A 20,555-nucleotide genomic window follows, 5' to 3' on the forward strand; every position below is an offset into this window, starting at 1 on the left:
AGCTTCTACCATGAGGATTCTAGAACATAATGTCTGCATCAGTCTACAATATGTCAGTGATCTATTTATTTCACTCGTAGGTATTTCATCATCCATATTGTTGTATGTTGGATGCTTAGAGTAATAAGTAAATAAAACACATTTATTTAGGGAGGTATTATAAATTACCTTTAATCTAAAACTAGGATCGTTATTCGATTGATATTTTATTTCTTAAAATAGGTAGTATGTCAAAAATATTTTACTTAATAATAGTCCACAACAATTAATTCCTACAAAAGTATACAGTTCCCCAAAATTGATAATGCACATAGAAATCTTCGTCATTGTTCGGCAACGGTCGTATTCCCGAGCGTTAGAAAACTATTATGTATTTAGAGTGGTTAAGTGCATTTTCTTCATGAAATTTTAGTAGAATTATGTAATTGGTGCTAAAAGAGATAATTGATTTATCAGTAACGAAATTTGATTCGATAATTCATAATATTCCATAATATTAAAATTTACTTCGAAAATGTTACAGTAGGTACTTTTCAAGTGTCTTACTGAAGCTGATGTAAAGATGGATGAAAGAAGGTTTGAATAACACAAGGTTTATATTATAAGGAGAAATGGATTTCAAACACAGGTTTATATTAAAAATTTTAAATCTCAGTTCAAAAGTATTTACAGCACTGATTATTTCACATCAATAAACATGTTTACATTAAAATCTCAGTTCAAAAATATTTACAGCGCTGATCATTCACAATAATATTACAATTACAAACTTGGTCTTTTGGGTGTGGCTTTATTGGCAAAGTGAAGTCTATCAATGTGACGTATATTTTATTCTTAAATGTGCCTCATAATATGGCATCGTCAAAAATAATTAAAGTTGAAATTAAATTCACATTTGAAAAAAATAACAAGAACGATGTGTAATTGCAGCTCTTTATAATTCCACAAAAGTAATACTGATCTTGACCTTGAGACCCTTGACTGATCGGTGACAGCCACCGACCGCCCAAATTGTTTTCGATTATGTGTCACATGATATTGACTACTATTTCTTTCGAACAAGGATCAAAATGCAAGTGCTTTGTTTAATTCAATGATTCGGGTGTTTCCGGGAATACGACAGTTTGCGAAGATTTGCATGCGCATTATTAATATGGGAGAACTGTACATCTTTATGTTTTACATCAGTTCAGAAACTGGGTCAATAAATTAGAATCGGTTTTTCCATTACATAACACAACAATTAAATACAAGCCAACAAAGTTGTAGTATCTTCGAGTCTAAACATTTCTCTCAGGTGTCCCACAAGGAGGAGTCTTATGACCACTGTTATAGTAATAAGTTCAAGGTATATCGCTAGATGGCGGTAGGTCGGGTTCCTTGGTGACCTCGGCAGCGAGATCTGCAAACTTAGCCACGTAGTCCACGCTGCTCTCCACCATCAGGGATTGGAGATGAGAATCCACCTGCAGGATAATAAGCATTATAGCATAGTCAATTTATTGGGCTATGACCATGCGTGTGTGTGTATCAACAACTAAAGCTATAAGACTACCTTTTGTACCCTAGTTAAATTCTGATTAAAAAAAATATGGTTTACAAATAAAGAGTACTCTATCTATCTATCTATCTAAACATTTTGCTCAGGTGTCCCACAGGGAGGCGTCTTATGCCCACTGATGGCTGTCTGTATGCGTTTATTTGTATCAAAAAATTCTTATTTTTCTCAGGTGTCCCACAGGGAGGCGTCTTACGCCCACTGATGTCTGTCTGGTGTGTATCAGTGTGTGACCTGCAGGTCCGTCTGTCTGTGTGTATCAGTGTGTGACCTGCAGGTCCGTCTGTCTGTGTCTGTGTGTATCATTACTGTTTTTACCACATGGTGGAAACCCGCCCTTACGCTTCCGCAAGGATGGCTGTCTGTATGCATGCGTGTATATAACAACTATAACATTTTGCTCAGGTGTCCCACAGGGAGGCGTTTTACGCCCACTGTTGTCTGTCTGTCTGTGTCTGTGTGTATCAGTGTGTGACTCACAGGGAAGGGTCTTATGCCCGTCTGTATGTGTCTGTCTGTGTATCAGTGTGTGACCTGCAGGTCCGGCGGGCGCGCCTCCAGGTGGCCCAGGAAGCTGGAGAGGGAGAAGTCCTGCACGCCGCCCTCCAGCCACGCCGAGTCGCGCAGCAGCCGCGACGGGGAGAGGGACAGGCATTCCACTGGGAGGAAGTCTGGTGGAGAGGTTAAAAATAAATGAGTTGTTTGATATGATGGATTTGGTGTTGATGGATGTACCTTAGAACAGATAGCTCAGTGGCATAATTTTATTCCTCAGATAATAATTAATCTGATTATTGAAATATCTGCAATAAAGTAAAATAATGTTGGCTGATTTTGATACCAAACCACTCAAATATAAAAATGTATTATTTCGGGTGTATGAAGCTCATATAAAATATATCATCAAAATACAGTCAGTCAGTATAATATAGGACTCAAGGAGACTTTACAAAAACGTTGAGAAACAAAAAAATACGTAATTTTCAGACTCTTACATACTTATATTTTAACATTCAAAAAGTTGTAAAAATAAGAGTTGTTAGTATAAAACGATTTACATAGACGTTAATTTAGAAGCAACTTTTGCAGCTTAGTCTATACACTCACCATTGCTCTTCCCCTGTTGCTTGTCGTCATCCCCGACAGACGTCTCGGCGGGCGCGGGGGGCGCGGGGGGCGCGGCGGCGGCGTCCTGTGGGGGCTCTTCTACTAAGTCCGCTATGTCGCCCACCTCGACTGTAGGGGGGGAATAATGGTTATTTATGGAGGATTGCTAAGATTTAACTTTCATTTGACGCTTACAATAATATTTATACCTTGTTTCACGGGAAAGACCTCTGATACAAACAAAATGTCTTTACCCGTGAAACAAGGTATAATTTTAATGTTGCTATGTCCAAACTGTGCCTTTTTGGTCATTATTTGGGCATGTGTTATAGCGCATACGCGCACGTGAGGCATGACCTTAATGAAGAAAAAAGACACAGTGTGGACATAGCAACATTAACATTAATTATTATTGACAACGACAGAAAGCTGAAGAAGAAAGTTGAAGATGAAAATGCATGGATATAGGTGCACATGCTTTAAATGTTGTAGACATTGTTTCAAAAATATATTTATTTATTTATTTATTTATTTAATCCTTTATTGCATATAAAGAAAATTGTTATTTAAAAGGGTGGTTTTAATATGGTGTGGATTTCATCAAGGATGCGGGATCACACACCACTTTCCGGCGTTCCGCATTACATTAAATAGTCGTATGAAAATAATGTTCACTTGCGGGTGTCACGTGGGCGGGGCAATCCCGAGTGCGTGATGGAATCCGCACGAAATCAGAAACAGCTTAAAGCGGTGTTTTCTGACTCACACTTGATGTTGTCGGTGGCGGCGGCGGCGGGCGAGCCCGCGTTGAACAGCTGCCCCTTCATGTCGTTCAGCACGTAGAAGTGAATGCTGCGGGGAAGTATTATGAATATTATCATACAATCATGAGTGTAAGTAAACGATTTCACTTCGTGATTTTGATTGTCAAAATATCAATGCCAAACCGTTACAGTGTTGCGGCGTCGTGCCGTGTGATTTAGTGCAAACTTACAGCTTAAAAATGCCTCAAGCTGTTCGTTTCTGCACTAAAAACACACACATGCACGACGCCATGCACACAATATATTATTATTATATATAAAAAAAAATCATGATAATGGAGATGATAAATTAGGCCGCTTATTGGTAGATTCTCATAAATGGTTTTTCATAAAATTATTTTGGTTTTATGGAGTTTAAGCAATAGGTATATTTAGGTGTCAGTACTCACTCCTGCGGCGGGCTGGGCCTTGGCGCGATCTTGGGCGGCGGCGGCGGCGTGTTGGACACCAGCTTCACCGGGATCAGATCTGCATGGAAATACATATACAGTTGGAACATTGGTTGGTTAGTGTTTTTATTTTGACATATTTTACACGAATATTTTTGTTTTCATTGGGGTGCATAAAAGGAGCCTCAGAGACCGATTGTCGTGAAACGGTACTTTGCTTAGGTGTAAATACTAAAACCTTAATCGAAATCAATAACCAAAACAACCTAAAATGAAAGAAAACCCTTAATATATTTCATCAAACAGCGCACTCACTATTGGAATGTGTGTATTTAGGAAGGAGTTTCTGCAATATGGGTCTTGCTCGCTAATAGAGATGCGTCAATCTAAAATACCGAAAAAACTAAATCCACTTAATTAAACAACACACTCACTATTAGACTGCGTGTACTTGAGTAGTCTCTGCAATATTAGCCTAAATTTTGGACTCATTTGCGCGATTAGGTTAATACCTAAATCCACTTCACCAGACAGCGCACTTACTATTAGACTGTGTATATTTAGGCATCAGCGGCAGCAGCCTCTGCACCACGACACGGGGCTCCGCGCGCGCGCGCCCGCGCCTGTACGGCGGCAGGTCCGAGGTTATCAGCTCTTTGGGGGCCTGGGGAGGAGGTGGTTTGTTAGAGAAACGCTAGATGGCGCTAGGGCGTTGTTAACTTATAATACGTTTAGAATTTTAGATGAAAAAAACAATAATATCATATTTTTAATTTCATTTAAGTAATGAGTATAATTAAATCCATAAACAAAAATTCACAAAGTGACTTTTGTTTATTTATATTTGAGCAATAAAAGAATTAAATAAATAAAGAATATATATAGACGCATTTTGAGTGACTTCATTCTAATGAATGCGGAATAAGATTTAGTTTACCTTAGCTGTATCTTGCTGTTTGGGCGCGATGGGTGTCGGATATCTGAACAAGTTTGCATTTGTTTCCTCCGATTTTTGAGATTGCGCTTTCTGTAAGAATAAAAACACATACCAAATTAGTACAATCACACAACGTCGATAAACTCGTGTAATGCGCGTTCCACCAATGATAGCGCTATATTTACGGCAGTATATTTAGGGTTATCTATGTCGATAACGGAGCCGTGCAGCAGGGGCTGGGCACTGGGCAGTCAGCGACTGATATTTAACTGCATTATCGTCTAACATTGGTGACAAATCCTCATCTAGCTTTAATTTATTGTTTGTCAACGACAAGATAAGAAGTATACAGGGTGTCGCAAAAGTCGTATAGTAAGCCGTTGGAGGGTGTTTCGGGGGTCATCCTAGGCAACTTTAGTTCTACACTTTTGCAACACCCTGTATATAATAATAAATATGTTTATATGAACCTGGTTATCGTTCCCGAGCTGCCCCAGTAGACTGGACAGCGAGTAGTCCTCGACTTCGCCCTTCGTCCACAGCTCACCCTCGGTGCTTGTGGCGCCATCTGTCGGGGAATTACGTAAACATTATCGATTAGGAGATTGCAGCATTCAGGACTCCTAAACAGGATGCGACAGATGCGAAGTCACGTCATAAAAAGTGTCCTTTCTACTTGCTAGTGTTCAATGGGAGAGAGCAAGAGAAGAGCATTGAGCACGACGTCATATCGTGCTCTTTATCATCTGACTTTATACATTATAACGTTTGAAAATTCTGAAGTAAAAGTATCTTTAAAAATCTGTAGAAATAAATTGTTATGACATATAACTAGCCTCTACTCTCCGACTTACTGTTGTTTTTGTCCAGAACCGTTATAATGACTATAAAAAAGTTTTAATATTATTCCAAAAACCAAACGTAAGTTCTACTTAGTATACTTTAGGCCAATGGTTTAGTTAGTGCATGCTTCTGTTAGATATGGTTCTTAAGTATAGGGACATAAGGCTCACTGTGCGCGTTGTCCCGGCTCGCGTCCACAGACCCCGACTGCGATGGCGGCTCGGCCTTCTCCTCCACAGGTTCAACTGAAAGAATATATAAAATTCATTATTATAATAGACTAGCATTACCGCGCAAACTTCGCATCGCTTTAGAAAAATAGACCATGTACTAATCCAGGTTGTCAGCTTCCAGCATATCAGTTTTCGTGAAAATCTTTTAAAAGTTATTACGTAGTTATTACGTATACGTATGCGTAGTGACGACCGAATGGCGTAGTGGTTAGTGACCCTGACTACCGAGCCGATGGTCCCGGGTTCGATTCCCGGCTGGGGCAGATATTTGTTTAAACACAGATATTTGTTCTCGGGTCTTGGATGTGCCCGTAAAATGGCAATAGGCCCGCCCCCTATTACATTGGGACTAACATAACGCTCTGGCGAAAAGTGGGTGCAGCAATGCACCTCTGCCTACCCCGCAAGGGAGTACATTAGTACAGGGCGTGAGTGTTTGTTTTGTTGTGTTTGTTTTAGTTGTTACGTGAAACAGTAACAAACTTTGCCCGTACAGAGAGTTGCAAAAGTGGTATACTAAAGTCAGTTTTTAATCTCAGACACTAAATTGACAGATTCTGAACGGCTCATCAACAGTCGATTGTCCCGCGATTTAGTGACGTATCGTTCTATTGGCGAAGCAATCGACTGCTAATGAACCGCTCAGAATCTGTTAACTTAGTATCTGAGATAAAAAAAGAGACTTTAGTGGAATTATTTTTTCGCGAATATCCAAAATTCGTAGAACAAAAGTTGTTCAAATTGGCCCCTCCTTTCGGCTTAGTATACCCTTTTTGCGACACTCCTTGTGCTCAAGGGCTAGCTCGGGGCTTGTAATTAAGACGTGACAAAAGTTCTCCGTCGCGCTCGCTCTTGAGGCTGCGCGATGTGAGTGTGAGCGCGATGCAATACTTATGTCACGTCTTAATTGCGCCCCTTGCTAGTCCTTCTGTATAGTATATAGTACTATGTGTATAGTATATACTACTGACCATGCTTCCCGCGGGACGGCAGCAGAGGCAGCATCCTCTGCACCACCAGATGGCGCTGCGGCAGAGACCCGCGCGACTCACCCGCCGACACCTGGCGGAACATAGAGTAGTTTTTAAAAAAAATACGTTGGTCAGAATTATATTTATACGACGAATAAAAGCTTTGACTTTGAATATGAGCACTGAGCAGTTGAGAGTACATTTCTTTTCAGGCCGGTTTTCTTAATTTAATTCCCAGACCCGGGACCTTTAAAAGAAATACGTTCATTAGAATTATATTTATACGATGAATAAAAGCATTTGATTTTGAATACAATGATATGTGCACTGAGCAGTAGAGAGTACTTTTTGTTCAGGCCGGTTTCCTAATGGAATTCCCAGACCCAAGTCCTTTGGCATAGCAGTCAGGGTCACCAACAACTACACCATTAGGTCGTCTATTACTTTATATCAGTTATGATGATGCTCTCACCCGGTTGTCAGTGTGCTGCGGCGCGAGCGGCGTGGGGTGTCGGAACAACAAACCATGCGTCTCCTCCGCGCTCAATGGTTGGGGGGATGACTTCTGTAGATAAAGAAGATATTAAATTATTAGGTAAGTACTATATTTTGTGCACTTGTGGATAGTAATGAACAATAGATATAGATACATATATTTTATATTGTGTTGTATTATTTATTTATATAGTCTATAGTATGTACTGTCTAAGTAGTATACCTTGCACCTCTACTCCCATGAATTATGTTAAGATTGTCTCTTCTATCCAAAGGTTGTCTGGTAGAGATTGCTTTAAGCAATAAGGCCGCCTTTTTTTGTACTATTTTATACATAAGTTTTGAATTGTAATGTTGTCTTTAATGGTGCAAAATAAAGAGTATTCTTTTCTATTCTATTCTATAAGGTCGTGTACTGTAATGTGAACAAATTTAGCCAAAAAGATTTAGCAAGAGGAAATGAGAGGCTACTCTCCAACCAAGATGACACGTAAGTCACGTGCAACGTGTATCTAGAGTATATAACATTAGCACCAGATACTACAATTTCATCTACTATCTAAAAATAAATCGGGTTTCCTTCCTGACGTTATAACTCGAGAACGGCTGAACCGATTTCGCTAATGTTCGTATTGAAATATTAGTGGAAGTCCCCGCAGGAAAGGCTTAAAAGGAAAGAAAGGTAGGATAGGGTAGGGTAGGGTAGGGTAGGTAGGTAGGGTAGGGTAGGGTAGGTTAGGGTAGGGTAGGTAGGTAGGGTAGGGTAGGGTAAGAGGCGAAGCGAACCTCGGGTTTGTGGATTACTCCACACTCTAATGTAATCTCTAATCTCGACGTCAAACCCACTCCCCCATCGCTCATACCTCATGAGGCTTCTTCTTCTGCGCGCACACGTGTCCGCACGGGCACTTGCCGGGCGCGGGGGGCGGGGGGGGCGCCATCAGGCTGATACTCTTAGAATATTCTAACTAAAGTGTCGATAGATACCTATATACCTAAGATATACTGTAGTTTTTATATACGACTTAAACTATAAAGTAGGTTTATGTGATTTAACCAGTTTTGAAGTAATTTCTCTATTAATATGGTACCACTTTAGATTCAACCGCCGTTCAACAATACATTACCTATTATACATGCCTTGACCTGTGACTCACGCTAAATCCACATAACTTACAACAAGCCACTTTACCCATCGCTCATACCTCGTGTGAAATCACCATATAAAAAGCACTTCATCCTCATTCATACCTCGTGATTCATCATCATTCATACCTCGTGCGGCTTCTTCTTCTGTGCGCACACGTGTCCGCAGGGGCACTTGCCGGGCGCGGGGGCGGCGGGGGGCGCGGGGGGTGCCGGCACGTGCGGGTTGCCGGCCAATGAGAGCAGGCGTTTGAGTCTGTGGGGAAATGTGGATTGTGTTACTATAGATGTAGAGTCGATTGTAATAAATACATGTTAAAGTGGGTTCTCATCATGTCGGGGTTACCATCAAGCATTGATGCATCGGTATGAAGCAATAATTTAAATTGGTGCTATCACGTTGGGGTTAGATAATCATATTAGACGCTAGTTCACGCTAGACAGCTGAATAGAGTTTACGAAAGAAACCGCCCAGTGAGTATCAACTGCATAATTACCTGAACAGTCAACAACAGACACTAATCTGACTGATGTGAATCTTTCCAAATGCATACAAACGTGTCGTGAAGTTTATTTAGACGTCTGAAGTCTGTATTTTAGAGTTGTTGCTGCAGCTGAATTAAAAAAGGCTTTATATTTATAGCATATAAATAGGATCATACTATACTATACTATATAAGACACAAATGTAAACATTACCTCTCGGTCATAACAGCGGCGTAGTCGGGCGCGGCGGGCGGCTCGGGGCGGTTCACCAGCTTGCTCGACAGCCGGAGGCTCTTGTGGTCTGGAGACAGGAGCTGCTCGTCTGAAACGAACAATGTCAGTTATAGAAGGGCTAGTACGGGGCGCATTTAAGATGTGACAAAGTTCACCGTCGCGCTCGCTCTTGAGGCTGCGAGATGTGATGTGAGTGACCACGATGAAAAACTTATGTCACGTCTTGCAAAAACTTATGCACGGGGTGCATTTAAGACGTGACCACTGACATAAGTTGGCATGGTCATGTTTCAGGATTTCAAATACATTCGCGAGCAATGAAAAACAAAGCTTAGCACAACAACAACAAAAGTTTGTACTACTTTAAACATGTTGCGTTAGTTATGTGGTTATATGATATAAAAGGATCGAGCCACCTGATTGGGATAAAGGCAGTTAAGTATGAGCTATGTATGTATTAATACATTCATGTTACTCGTATTCAAATAGACCATTTTGTTTTTGGAAAAATTAATAACTTACTTTTCCGTTCGTCTCCCGAAAGCCCATCATTGGAATCTTGACTGTACGTGTTTTTAGGCGAAAATATGTCAGTATCGCTTTCTCTTTTCTCCTTGTCATCTTCGACAGAGCTGTCTGTCCCTTTCTCTGGCGTTTTATCTGCTTTCTCTTTCTTATCGATGCCATTTTTCTCCTTTTCACTCACACGTTCTACTGGAGATGTTTTGTCTCCTTCGGATGTGGTTTTCTGCTTTTGTGTGATTGTGATTGGCTGCGGCAAAGGGGGCGTGGCTTCCGCCCACCAATAGTCTAGCTGGATTTTTGAACGCGATCCAAACTGAAATTTGACAGAAACAAATGCAGTTATAGCGTGACTGTTTTCATTATTGTTGTTGTATAAACTTTGTGACATTGCAAATGGGTGTAATATTATGAGATTTGAAAGGATTTTAATAAAAACATAATTATGAAAATGTTTGATTTTATTAAAGACTACCTGTGGCAACTAGAAGAAAAATGAAACACTAAAGCCACCCTAAGCTATTATAGTAAATGCCACATTCAACCGTAATGTTGATGTCATTTGTCCTACGACACTAAGAACAATCAATGAAATGCAAGACCAATGAACAAACTGTATGTATTTAAGCATTAATCAAATGACACTGCTATAAAACAGGTATAGTTAAAGATTACAACAAATGCTTTGTCACTTTTCATGTGTAATCACAGTGGCAAAGTACATAATAGTACACCGTTATATGCATTCATTATATTGAGACATCAGTGAAGGTTGGTAAAGTAAATGTTAGGTTTATTTATCCCTTATAGGAATTTTTACTTTATTTTTAAATAAATAAAAACTTTAGTAGATAAATAGGTAAAAACTAGATAGCTAAAGTCATTTGGTCGAAAAATTTAGAGATACACATTTGTAATCTCCTAATCACAAAACTACCGGAGAGCTATCCGCTACCGTCGCGTCGTGGGTAGAGGCATACTTTGCTCCCACTATTTCCTTACTATTTTATTACGTATTACCTGATTAACCGTACCTGATTACCGGTCTATCCACGGCTGAAACGGATAACTCTGCGTTTTGAGAAGGCCCTAAAAGAAAAATCCCCTCATCGTGAAATAAAGACTAAAGATAGTTCTAGTTTAAACCCGGATTTAGGCTAGTGATTTATATGAATTTTCTGGACTATAACCTAAACCAGAACTATATTTAGTTTACTTATTATGTTGGTAAAATGGCAAAGGGTCTGTGTTCGCCCCAGCCGCGTCCACTCACCATAAGGTACAGGTCCCCTACAGTGAGGTTCCCCGCGTCGGTGGCGCTCCAGCCGCGCCGCACCTGCCGCGTCACGAGCTCCGCGTCGATGTCGGGCTTGTCCTCATGTGCCTGGAATTACATTTAGTTATTAGTTGAGTTAAATAAATTTATTAGGAACTGAATTCACAGTTCCACTTCTGACATGTCTCATTAGAGGTATCCACAACATTCTCAAAAATAATGCTTCTTCTTATTACTAATTGTTGTTTTCAAAGATAAGAGTTGAAGGGAAAAATAATAAAAAATGACACGAATAGTTTTGAAATTTATGTTTGGAAACATTGCACTCATGATCTGTTTTATAATTTTATAAAAAATATAAAGTTCTAAATAAGATTTTTAATTTTTGTTTACAAACATTGCACTTATGTTGTGAAAATCTATAATTAGATTTTTGTTCACATAAGTTTAAATAATATAAGTTTGTTTTTTTATTACTATAAAGCTGCTGGACTTCTTGCTCATAGCAAAACTGTTCATGGCTGCCAATACTCTCCTATCACCCCTCACCTGAGTCTCCTCCTTGTCCTCGGGCACCTTGATCTGCACCTCAGCGGCGTCGTCCCCCGCGCCCCCCGCATCCCCCGCACCCCCTACTAAGGTGCAAACACTTCCGCCGCGCTTCTTGGGGCGGATGCGGAACTTTACCTGCCGATTTATTGTTGCATATTATACACTTATATTCATAGTAGAGACTAAGTATCTACTGTCGTAAATAAAAAAACAGGTCGCGTGTTCCAAAAAAGCGATGGAAGCAGAGGTTAACATGTTTTTAAGTAGGAAAGAAGTCCAAAAACAAAAAACACCCCCAGCGTAACGCAAACGGTCTGAGATAAGTAGAGGTCTATATCAGTTAGGGGCTGATGATAAATAAAATGTGATCACGTAAGAAATACCTGTGAAAAATTACTCACCTTTAGATTCTTAAACTTCCTCTCTTTCCCATTCTTCTCAACTCTTCCATCGCTCTCATTATCCGTATCATTATTAAACTTCTCATCATCTTCCATTTCCGAGAAACTATCCTTTTCTTTCTCCGACAATTCCTTATCTCTTTCAGTAGCCCCGTCTCTTTCCTCCTCAGTCAACTCGTCGTGTTTTGTCTCTTTCTCGTCTTCAGTGAGCTTTCCAATTTGTTCTTCGTCTTCATGGTTGTGTTTGATGGTAGCCATGAGCTCGATCCCGTCTATGGCCGTTTCGTCTATGTCCATACGTTGTTTAGGTGTAGGTGTAGTTTCATCAGCTTTGAACTTCTTTTGTTCCACTTCTTTGTCTTTGTCGGTGGCACTGTCTTTGCGCTGCCGTTTCGGTGTTCTTATTTTGGCTGGAAACCATACAAAATATAATTTAGAGTAAATAAAGAGTTAAAGTGAACTAACATCTTCAATATTAAAATTTTGAAACATTTATTTATTGAAGCTTGTTTTAATGCTTTCATGAACATTAACAACCAAAATCACACCAACCCACAAAAAAAAACCACATCCGCAAACATTACACTCGTACCCACAACAACTCACATACGTATATCATCATCATCTTAATCTCTTATTCCCTCCATCCAAAGGTTGTCTGGCAAAGATCGCTTTTAGTCATAAACCCGCCTTTTGTACCCTAATTAAGCTCAACTTGTAACACGCATAATGGCCCACCTTAGAGGCTAAATGCGGAAAATCAGCTCGCCATGATAGATAGAACAATTGTATATTTTATTTCAGTTCAACTTGTATATTTCATAATTCTTTTTTGGTTTACAAATAAACTGTATGTCTATTCTATCACATTTCACACTCACACTGCTGTACATATGTGTTAGTATTTAAGTTCTGTAAATTTATTTTATATGTGTGTACAAATAAAGAATATTCTCTCTCTCTCTCTCTCTCTCTCTCAAACCCATCACATCACGTTTCACACTCACACTGCTTGTCCTTGCTGCACATGCGCTCCAGATAGCTCGCGAAGCAGATCTTCTGGCTCGAGAGGTGTTCGCTGCCGGTCAGCACGGGCAGGTGGATGACGGCGCCCGGGGGGGGTCCCACGTGGAGAGATAGCTTCTTAGGGAGCTTGCTTTCTGTTACGGACAAAGAGTGAAATAATTACATTCATACACACATGCCTCCTGCCTCCTAACAGGGTTGGAAATATGGACGAATTGATGAGAATTATTGGTATCTGTGATTTCGGTGGGTAAGACTTGAGTGAATAGCAAAATAAGCTAACGTAGCCTGTGCCCCAGGCATCCTGAACGCTAAAAAGATGATCTTTGACAGGCATCCTGCCGTTACGGCCACTGGTAGCGTTTGGATAAGACGCCTCCCTTCAGAGGTATCCGGCAGTGGATGCGTATTAGTTAAACATGGTGATGATATTAAATAATTAAAATGAAAGTTAATAGAAAACTGGTTAAAAATGTATAATGTACCTTCCACAATGAGCCTCTCCGGCTCCATATGCAGATGGTCGTCCGCGTCGATTCGGTCACCGTCCGCAGTCGACACGGTCGCCTCCTGGCTGTCCTCTTCATCTTTGTCTAACGGGTTTAGTTTAGAGTGCTTCTCTGACTGTTTGTTATTAAGGATTTGCTTATAAACAAAATGTTTTGAGTATTTTGAAGGAAACAGTTTTCAGAATGATCAGTTGTCTTCCTTTAAACAACAACGGTAGATGTTTTCTGGTTCAGGACATGTTTCTGGTTGACACCAAAGGATTCTTTACCCAACAGATATGAACGATACAAAAGTGACGTAGCTGATGATTTCTTAATTTAACTATTATCTTCTTGAACTATTTACTAAGTTCAAGTTAATCTGTAAAATTTATTCATAAAAAAATATTGGACGTTTTAGCCATTGAACTGTTTTGTCACTCTCTGACAGAGAACAATTTGTTATTTGTATATCATAGATAAACATATATGTGATATATGAATTCCATAGATAACCATAATAATCACAACTCCCTCCCCCCACTTTCAAAAGGATACCCCCCCGCTCCACCGTTTCTGCAGCGCATTTATAAACGTGTCCAACCTCGTCCGCAACGGTAGCTCGGCCTGCGCCCGCGGGTTGTGCGCCGCGGCCGCCACGCGCGCCCACGCCGCCGCCGTGCGCGCGCGCAGGGTTATGACGCAGCGGCTGCAGACGCGGTTACCTACACACCGTTCTAGAGGGGAAAATGAGCTGTTTAGTGGTGTAAATTTCACGAAAATCGGAGGATTTTCAAGGGAGATAGAAACGGTATAACAAAATCATTAGTAAGGTGACTAATATCGGCGTAGCCGTGCCGCGCGCGCAGGGTTATGATGCAGCGGCTGCAGACGCGGTTGCCTACACACCGCTCTGGGGGGAAAGGGGGTTAAATTAACTGGTCAACGGTGTAAATTTCATGTAAACACCTCAATGTCAATTCGTCCATCCATCCATCCATCCATCTCGCCGTGCCTTGTATCTGTCGCAGCCGAATCGTATAATCCGGTGTATTACATTACGAAATGATGAAATGATGAAATGATGAAATGATGAAATAATGAAATAATTTTATTTAAAACATTATTAAAAAAACATTTACTTAAAACTTATTACGATACTTAAAACTTATTATGATTGAGAGTGGTGCCTTCCTTGCACTGCTCACTTGACACAGTCAATATATTGTTTATTTTGTTAATTTTTAAATAACAGCTTAATTAAAATAATGTCACCGTTTACCCACAGTCAAACCAAAAATATTGGTTTTGTGGGAATTCTTCTGTACCCTATCATATGTATCACTGCAATGTTTATAAATAAATAAATAATGAAATAATGAAATAATGAAATAATGAAATAATGAAATAATGAAATAATGAAATAATGAAATAATGAAATAATGAAATAATGAAATAATGAAATAATGAAATAATGAAATAATGAAATAATGAAATAATGAAATAATGAAATAATGAAATAATGAAATGCTGAAATGATTTAACGACCCGGCTGCGACACATCTCCCCGCACATACCGTGTATCTGGTTGAGCTTCCGGAGCGCGCGGCACGGCGGCGTGCGCACGCGCAGCTGGCGGCCGCGCGCGCGCAGCACCAGCCCGCCGCGCGCCACCATCTCCCCGAGCCGCGCGCACGTCTTCTCCGGCACGGAGACCAGCTTCTTGCGCAGCTCGCCGTAGTTTATGAGGGCGTAGAGCTCCTGGGCTACTTTTTTTACGTCTGGAAGAGGCGTAGGGATGGTGAGTAAGAGAAAAGGGTAGGTAGTCCTGTGTGACAATTCTAAACCACCGACCCTAAGGTTCACAGCACACATGAGCGTAACACAAACTTATAGCTTTTCTTTTCTTCTGTCGCGAGCTCGAGAACGCCTGGTTAACAGAAGAAAAAAAGTGATCCGTTTACGCTTATACATATAAGCGTACCGTTGTAACCTTAAGAGCGTAATCAGGGATAATTATGCCTTCAATGAAAAAACATAGATTCTGTTAAAAAGCTGGGAAACTCCACCAACGAACAGAATTAATTTTTTAAGAATCTATGTCTGAAGATGCTTTGACTAGAAGTGAATTAAAAACGGCGATAAAATAATACAATGTAATAGCTGACTATTAAGATTATCATCATCATCCACCTGTTATAGTCCACTGTTGGACATAGTCTTCTCCCACGGAATAACATAATGATCGGCCATCCACTTTCCTCTAACAACTTACCAAGTACAATGCTATAACAATAAACATAAAAACACTTACTCTCATCAAAGTGCACATGCTTGGACAGCTTATGCCAGGTCCTGTAGTAGAAGTGGCTGACTTGACTCTTGGTCTTCAGCATCACGTCAGGAACTCCCTTCTTCTTCATCTTAGCACAAATATGCGCAGTTATAGCGTCGAAGTCTTTCCCGTATTCGTTCAAAGCTTCGAAGAACAGACTTTTCTCGTCAGTCAGCCATATTGCTTTTGGCATGCGCGGTTTGACGGTCGTCAGTTTTAGGGGTTCCTTTTCGTCTTCTTTAGGCTTCTGGGATGTGTCGCATTCTTGGGTCGCATCTGGGGATAGATTTTTCAGTTAGATTATCAGGTAATATGTGGGAATATAATTTAAATTATAAATGTAAGGTTGGAAGGGATAGTTCCTAAATAGGTATTTTAGATGATTGATGATTGGTTGTTTTGTGATAAGAGCCCCTTGACCTAATGACTAAAATAATTAGTTACAGACGGAAATAAACTAATAAAACTAGACTATTAAAGTATTTATGGAATTCAAATTATACAAAACATTAGTTATAACAGTATAACTTATAGCTGACTCACACATTAGTAACTATTCATAAATTAAATTTCTGAGTTTAAACGACAATGTTTAAAATATAAATAACAGCTATTTACGAATAAAACAAGTACGAGTATAATCAAATCAGTCATCAAATAAAATAGGCATAAAAACAAATGGATTATTTGTTTATATTTCAATAAATTAACAAAACAAGAAGTAGGTAACTAGGTAGATTTAAATTCAACATAAAATTGTAATTATTTAGAAGAAGACCTTGCGAAAAATCAAGGCTGGTGATCTCTGGAAATAGGTTCACTAAACCGACATCTTTTATGTATTTGCATTAAAAATTCAAGTTCCTAATCAGTGCATTGGAAGAGCACTCGGCTTATGACCCTCGTGGTTCCGGGTTCGATGCTAGACAGGTAACAATAGCATTCAGGAAATAGTCACTTGCTGCGCCAACTATTTAAAACATCCAAAATTTTCACAATCCGAATCCGACCAGACTTTGACTTACTTGTTAATACTATTTTACAGGAAAACAACTAGACAAAGCTGACTCCCTGCATTAACACATAGCCTACTTTTCTCCCAGAATTATCTCTAAAAACCTTTAAAATCAAAGGGATCGGCACTTTATCTGTGTAATCGCTTTAATCCCTTGAATCCTTGTGTCCTATACAATATAAATCTAAGGCGCGATTCGTCAGGCATATTTTGGGACGCAAAAAGTTAATAAGTTGTCCATCCCTGACCTGTCCTACCTTTCTTAGCGCTCGGCGCATCATCCAACCTCAGCTTCTTGATGACCCTGGCGCTGGTCCGCTGCTGCTGCTGCGTGGTCAACGACCCCAGCAGCTCGGGCTGCGCGGTCAGTGACCCCAGCAGTTCGGGCTGCGCCGGGCCTGGCTGGGGGCGCTCCGGCGGCGGCGGGCTGGGGCTTGAGGGCTCTTTTACTGTCACCACCTAGGGGGAAAGCGAGTGTGGTTATTATACATACAGAAAGAATAAGAGACAGAGCATGTGGTTATTTGACATACAGAAGCAATAGTGCTATTCTTCTTCTGTCGCGTCTGTGATAAAGACTAGAGCTAGATTAGGGTAACCTGCGGCTCCGTACAGTTTGAGTTATCACGACAAAGGATAACAAAATTCTATCCAGTACATCTATAATTTTTATAGTCGGTCAATAAGCATAAGCGCCACAGCACTTTATCTTTCCCGCTTCTATGTAGTACCTGTGTATTTTTAGAGTATCAATACTAAAAGTTGATGTATTAAAAGCAATCTCTTCCAACCATAGGCAAACCGTTACAAAGTCCGTATCTGTTCGATCTAACAAAACATATCAGTGCGGAAATAGCGAGCTATTATTATTTAAGCGGTATTATTGTAATATATGAGCATAATATATTCCACTGACGATGCCCTTGTAGCGAATGGAATGACAAAAAGATTCAGCCTAATTTCGACTATGCATAGGCTGAATTCGATAAACTTAATAGTTTTGGTGGCTAGGGGAGGACACCGAGTCCACGTTGTTCTATGGCTGGGGGCGTAGTGTTTTGTTTTTCTGTGGCTGGGGGGTGACTCGTTAGTCCAGAGCCGAAAATGCCGTTCTATTTCCGAGATATTCAAAAGCTTTTATTAAGTATATAGTTTAGCCCCTACTACCTTCTTATTTCAAATGGCAAATTACATTCAAACTTTGACCCTATTCAGTAAGGAAGTATGTTATTTAAAAGATATAATCATTTTTAAATAGATTTATGTATCACCAAAATAAATAATAATTTTCCAACCTAATTGCCTATAAAATAATATAAACAACAACAAATTTAAGGGTCTTCAATTTCCGCTAGGAATTTGGATTTCGGACCTTTGCGATTGGTAGAGCGAGAACCTAATCTAGTTATTGGTACCAACAATAAAGCGAAGACGACCCTTATTTGACCGGTTTATGAATTTATAGTTATTTTATAGGTCATTAAATATTGATATAAGTAAATACATGATTCATTCACCATTACGTCAATAGGTAAAGGTGGTAAAGTAAGACTAAAATACCTACATACAGAAACGGTAGCGATCGATAAATTCAATCATTGCTTTCCCGTTTTTCACATAGGTAATTTTGCTGAGGAATTTGATAATTGAGGAAAATATTGTAGGGTTGCAAAATCTACATCTAGAATTTAAATATGAACTATGCCCGAGGTAATCAATTTCAGTTAGTTACCATCACATAAGCCACGTTGTACTGAAAATCTGCAGACGTTAATTCAAAACAAGATTATAATAATAATACAATTACCTTAATTAACGGTGAAAAATGAAGTAAAGCGAATCTCTAAAGGAATCTCATTTATAAAGAAATAATTACAGTCATCATCATCTGTGATAATGGGCCCGCGACAAATGGACGCGGATCATCGTAATATTCACAATACCGCCACTTATTGTCCGCACGTTTCTGATACGTACACGTGTTTCTCTCTTTTATATAGAAAGAAAGAAGGCTGGCCATGTCTGCCAAAGACCCGATAAACGATACGGATCCCCGATTGGGATAATAAACGTGGCGTGGGACGCCCCCTAGCTAGACAGCCTCTAATGGATCGACATCTTCGCAGTATAAGTAAAGTACTTTGTAGCCAGTAGTGATTAGATGAGGAAGGTCGAAGAAAGAGTCTTAGTGCCAATTTCTCCATAGTCGGTTAGAGCATAACCAGGGATAGTTGACTTTTGACGTTTTGACACATCTCTCATGAATTTTATATGGAGATGACGTTTAATTTATAAATCAATCCATGTCGGTTAGATAACCGACAATGGAGAAATCGGCACTTAATATACGAATTTTGCATCACCTGTATACAAGATGCAGCTGGAGCTGGGCTGTATGATGTTGGGCAACTGGACCTTAGTCAGGTGGTCTGTAGTGCATGGATGTGGAAGGCCGAGGAGGCCTATGTCCAGCAGTGGAGAGTAACGGGCTGATGATAATGACGTATATGTGTGATAGTGATAACATCAGACAAGACAAAAAAAAATAATTACAAATGACTCTTGTTTGCTGGGTAATATAGATACCTTTATATAAAAAAATTCACATATTTACTTAAACCTCTTGCGGAAATTAAGTTTATCCAGCATGTCAGTACTATCTGGTGGATCAGATAACAAATATTTTTTTTACAGTTGCAACTGCAATAATTGCACCCGGACAACATACATAACTACATAAACAAAGCTCGCCTTGAACTTACTGCATTCGGGCAACGAACCTCCAAACTTCGTGGCCTCTTGTTTGAGTTACATACAATATAGAGTGCAATTTTATCATTGTACTTATACTTTTTTTGTGAACAGACAAAAACATTCATATCTAAAATAATCTTTCCAACTAATTGAGCCTGAAACCTAAACTATTTTATATGGTGAAATAATTTTTAGACATAATGTTTAGTCGGCAAATACCTATGCGTTTTAAAATCTCGTAAATTTTAACGTTGACGTGTCTAAGTGCCACTTTCGCCATAGAGGGTTAGCGCATAACCAGGGATTATTGCTTGACTTTTGACACAACTGTCAAGAATTTAATATGGAGATGACGTATAATTGATCAACCTTTCCGTGGTTACGATCTAACCGACTATGGAGAAATTGGAGCTAAATGTAGGAAAACGATATTGGCCGATTAAACGCGAAGACTCAACATTATTAACTAGGCCTGCACATTTCAGTTCCAACCACCTCGATCACGGACAAAGTTGCACTCAACAACCAACAACATGTAACGGAGGCGATGTATCGTGAATCTCAATGAGAAAGTGCACTCTGACCGTTATTGTGGCGTGACAGTGTGTCAATCAGCTGAAACAGTGCACTGCGGGACATAGGCCTTTGCCAACACTGAAGGGTTATTGCCACCTTCTTCTTTGGGAGTCGGTGACTAACAATATTGCTATACAGGGTGAAGATGAGGGTGGAGTATGTTTATTTATTTCAACTGGAACACCAGCAGCGGTTTTGCTTAACTAATAAACATTTTCGTATTATTTTTCCGAAGAGGACATAAGACAAGATTTTTTTTAAACGCACCTTTTCACTGAACTTTTCAGCCGCCGTCGTCACTTTCATCGCATCCTGCGCACGCGCACAATTACTCACACGCACAACAACAATCCTCCGGCTAGGGACGTTCCCACGAGGACCGCGACG

General features: G+C 39.8%; 1 protein-coding gene across 1 annotated transcript; it reads right to left on the reverse strand.

Annotated features, from left to right (window-relative positions):
- Positions 1–1,334: 1,334 nt before the first annotated feature.
- On the reverse strand, positions 1,335–20,474 carry LOC105392111 (protein cramped). The gene is made up of 25 exons (XM_048625520.1): positions 20,436–20,474; positions 17,096–17,297; positions 15,803–16,099; positions 15,066–15,269; positions 14,047–14,225; positions 13,486–13,624; positions 12,982–13,134; positions 11,975–12,384; positions 11,571–11,708; positions 11,019–11,129; positions 9,746–10,061; positions 9,203–9,311; positions 8,633–8,759; positions 8,221–8,325; positions 7,335–7,427; positions 6,863–6,953; positions 5,829–5,903; positions 5,286–5,383; positions 4,816–4,905; positions 4,422–4,542; positions 3,879–3,957; positions 3,432–3,517; positions 2,666–2,794; positions 2,093–2,229; positions 1,335–1,466 (listed from the first exon to the last, which is right to left on the reverse strand). The coding sequence occupies exons 1-25, from the start codon at positions 20,472–20,474 to the stop codon at positions 1,344–1,346; spliced, it is 3,651 nt and encodes a 1,216-aa protein (XP_048481477.1). The 3' UTR covers positions 1,335–1,343.
- Positions 20,475–20,555: the final 81 nt, after the last annotated feature.

The sequence above is a fragment of the Plutella xylostella genome, chromosome 14 (assembly GCF_932276165.1).
Source record: "Plutella xylostella chromosome 14, ilPluXylo3.1, whole genome shotgun sequence".
Classification (NCBI taxonomy): Eukaryota; Metazoa; Arthropoda; class Insecta; order Lepidoptera; family Plutellidae; genus Plutella; species Plutella xylostella.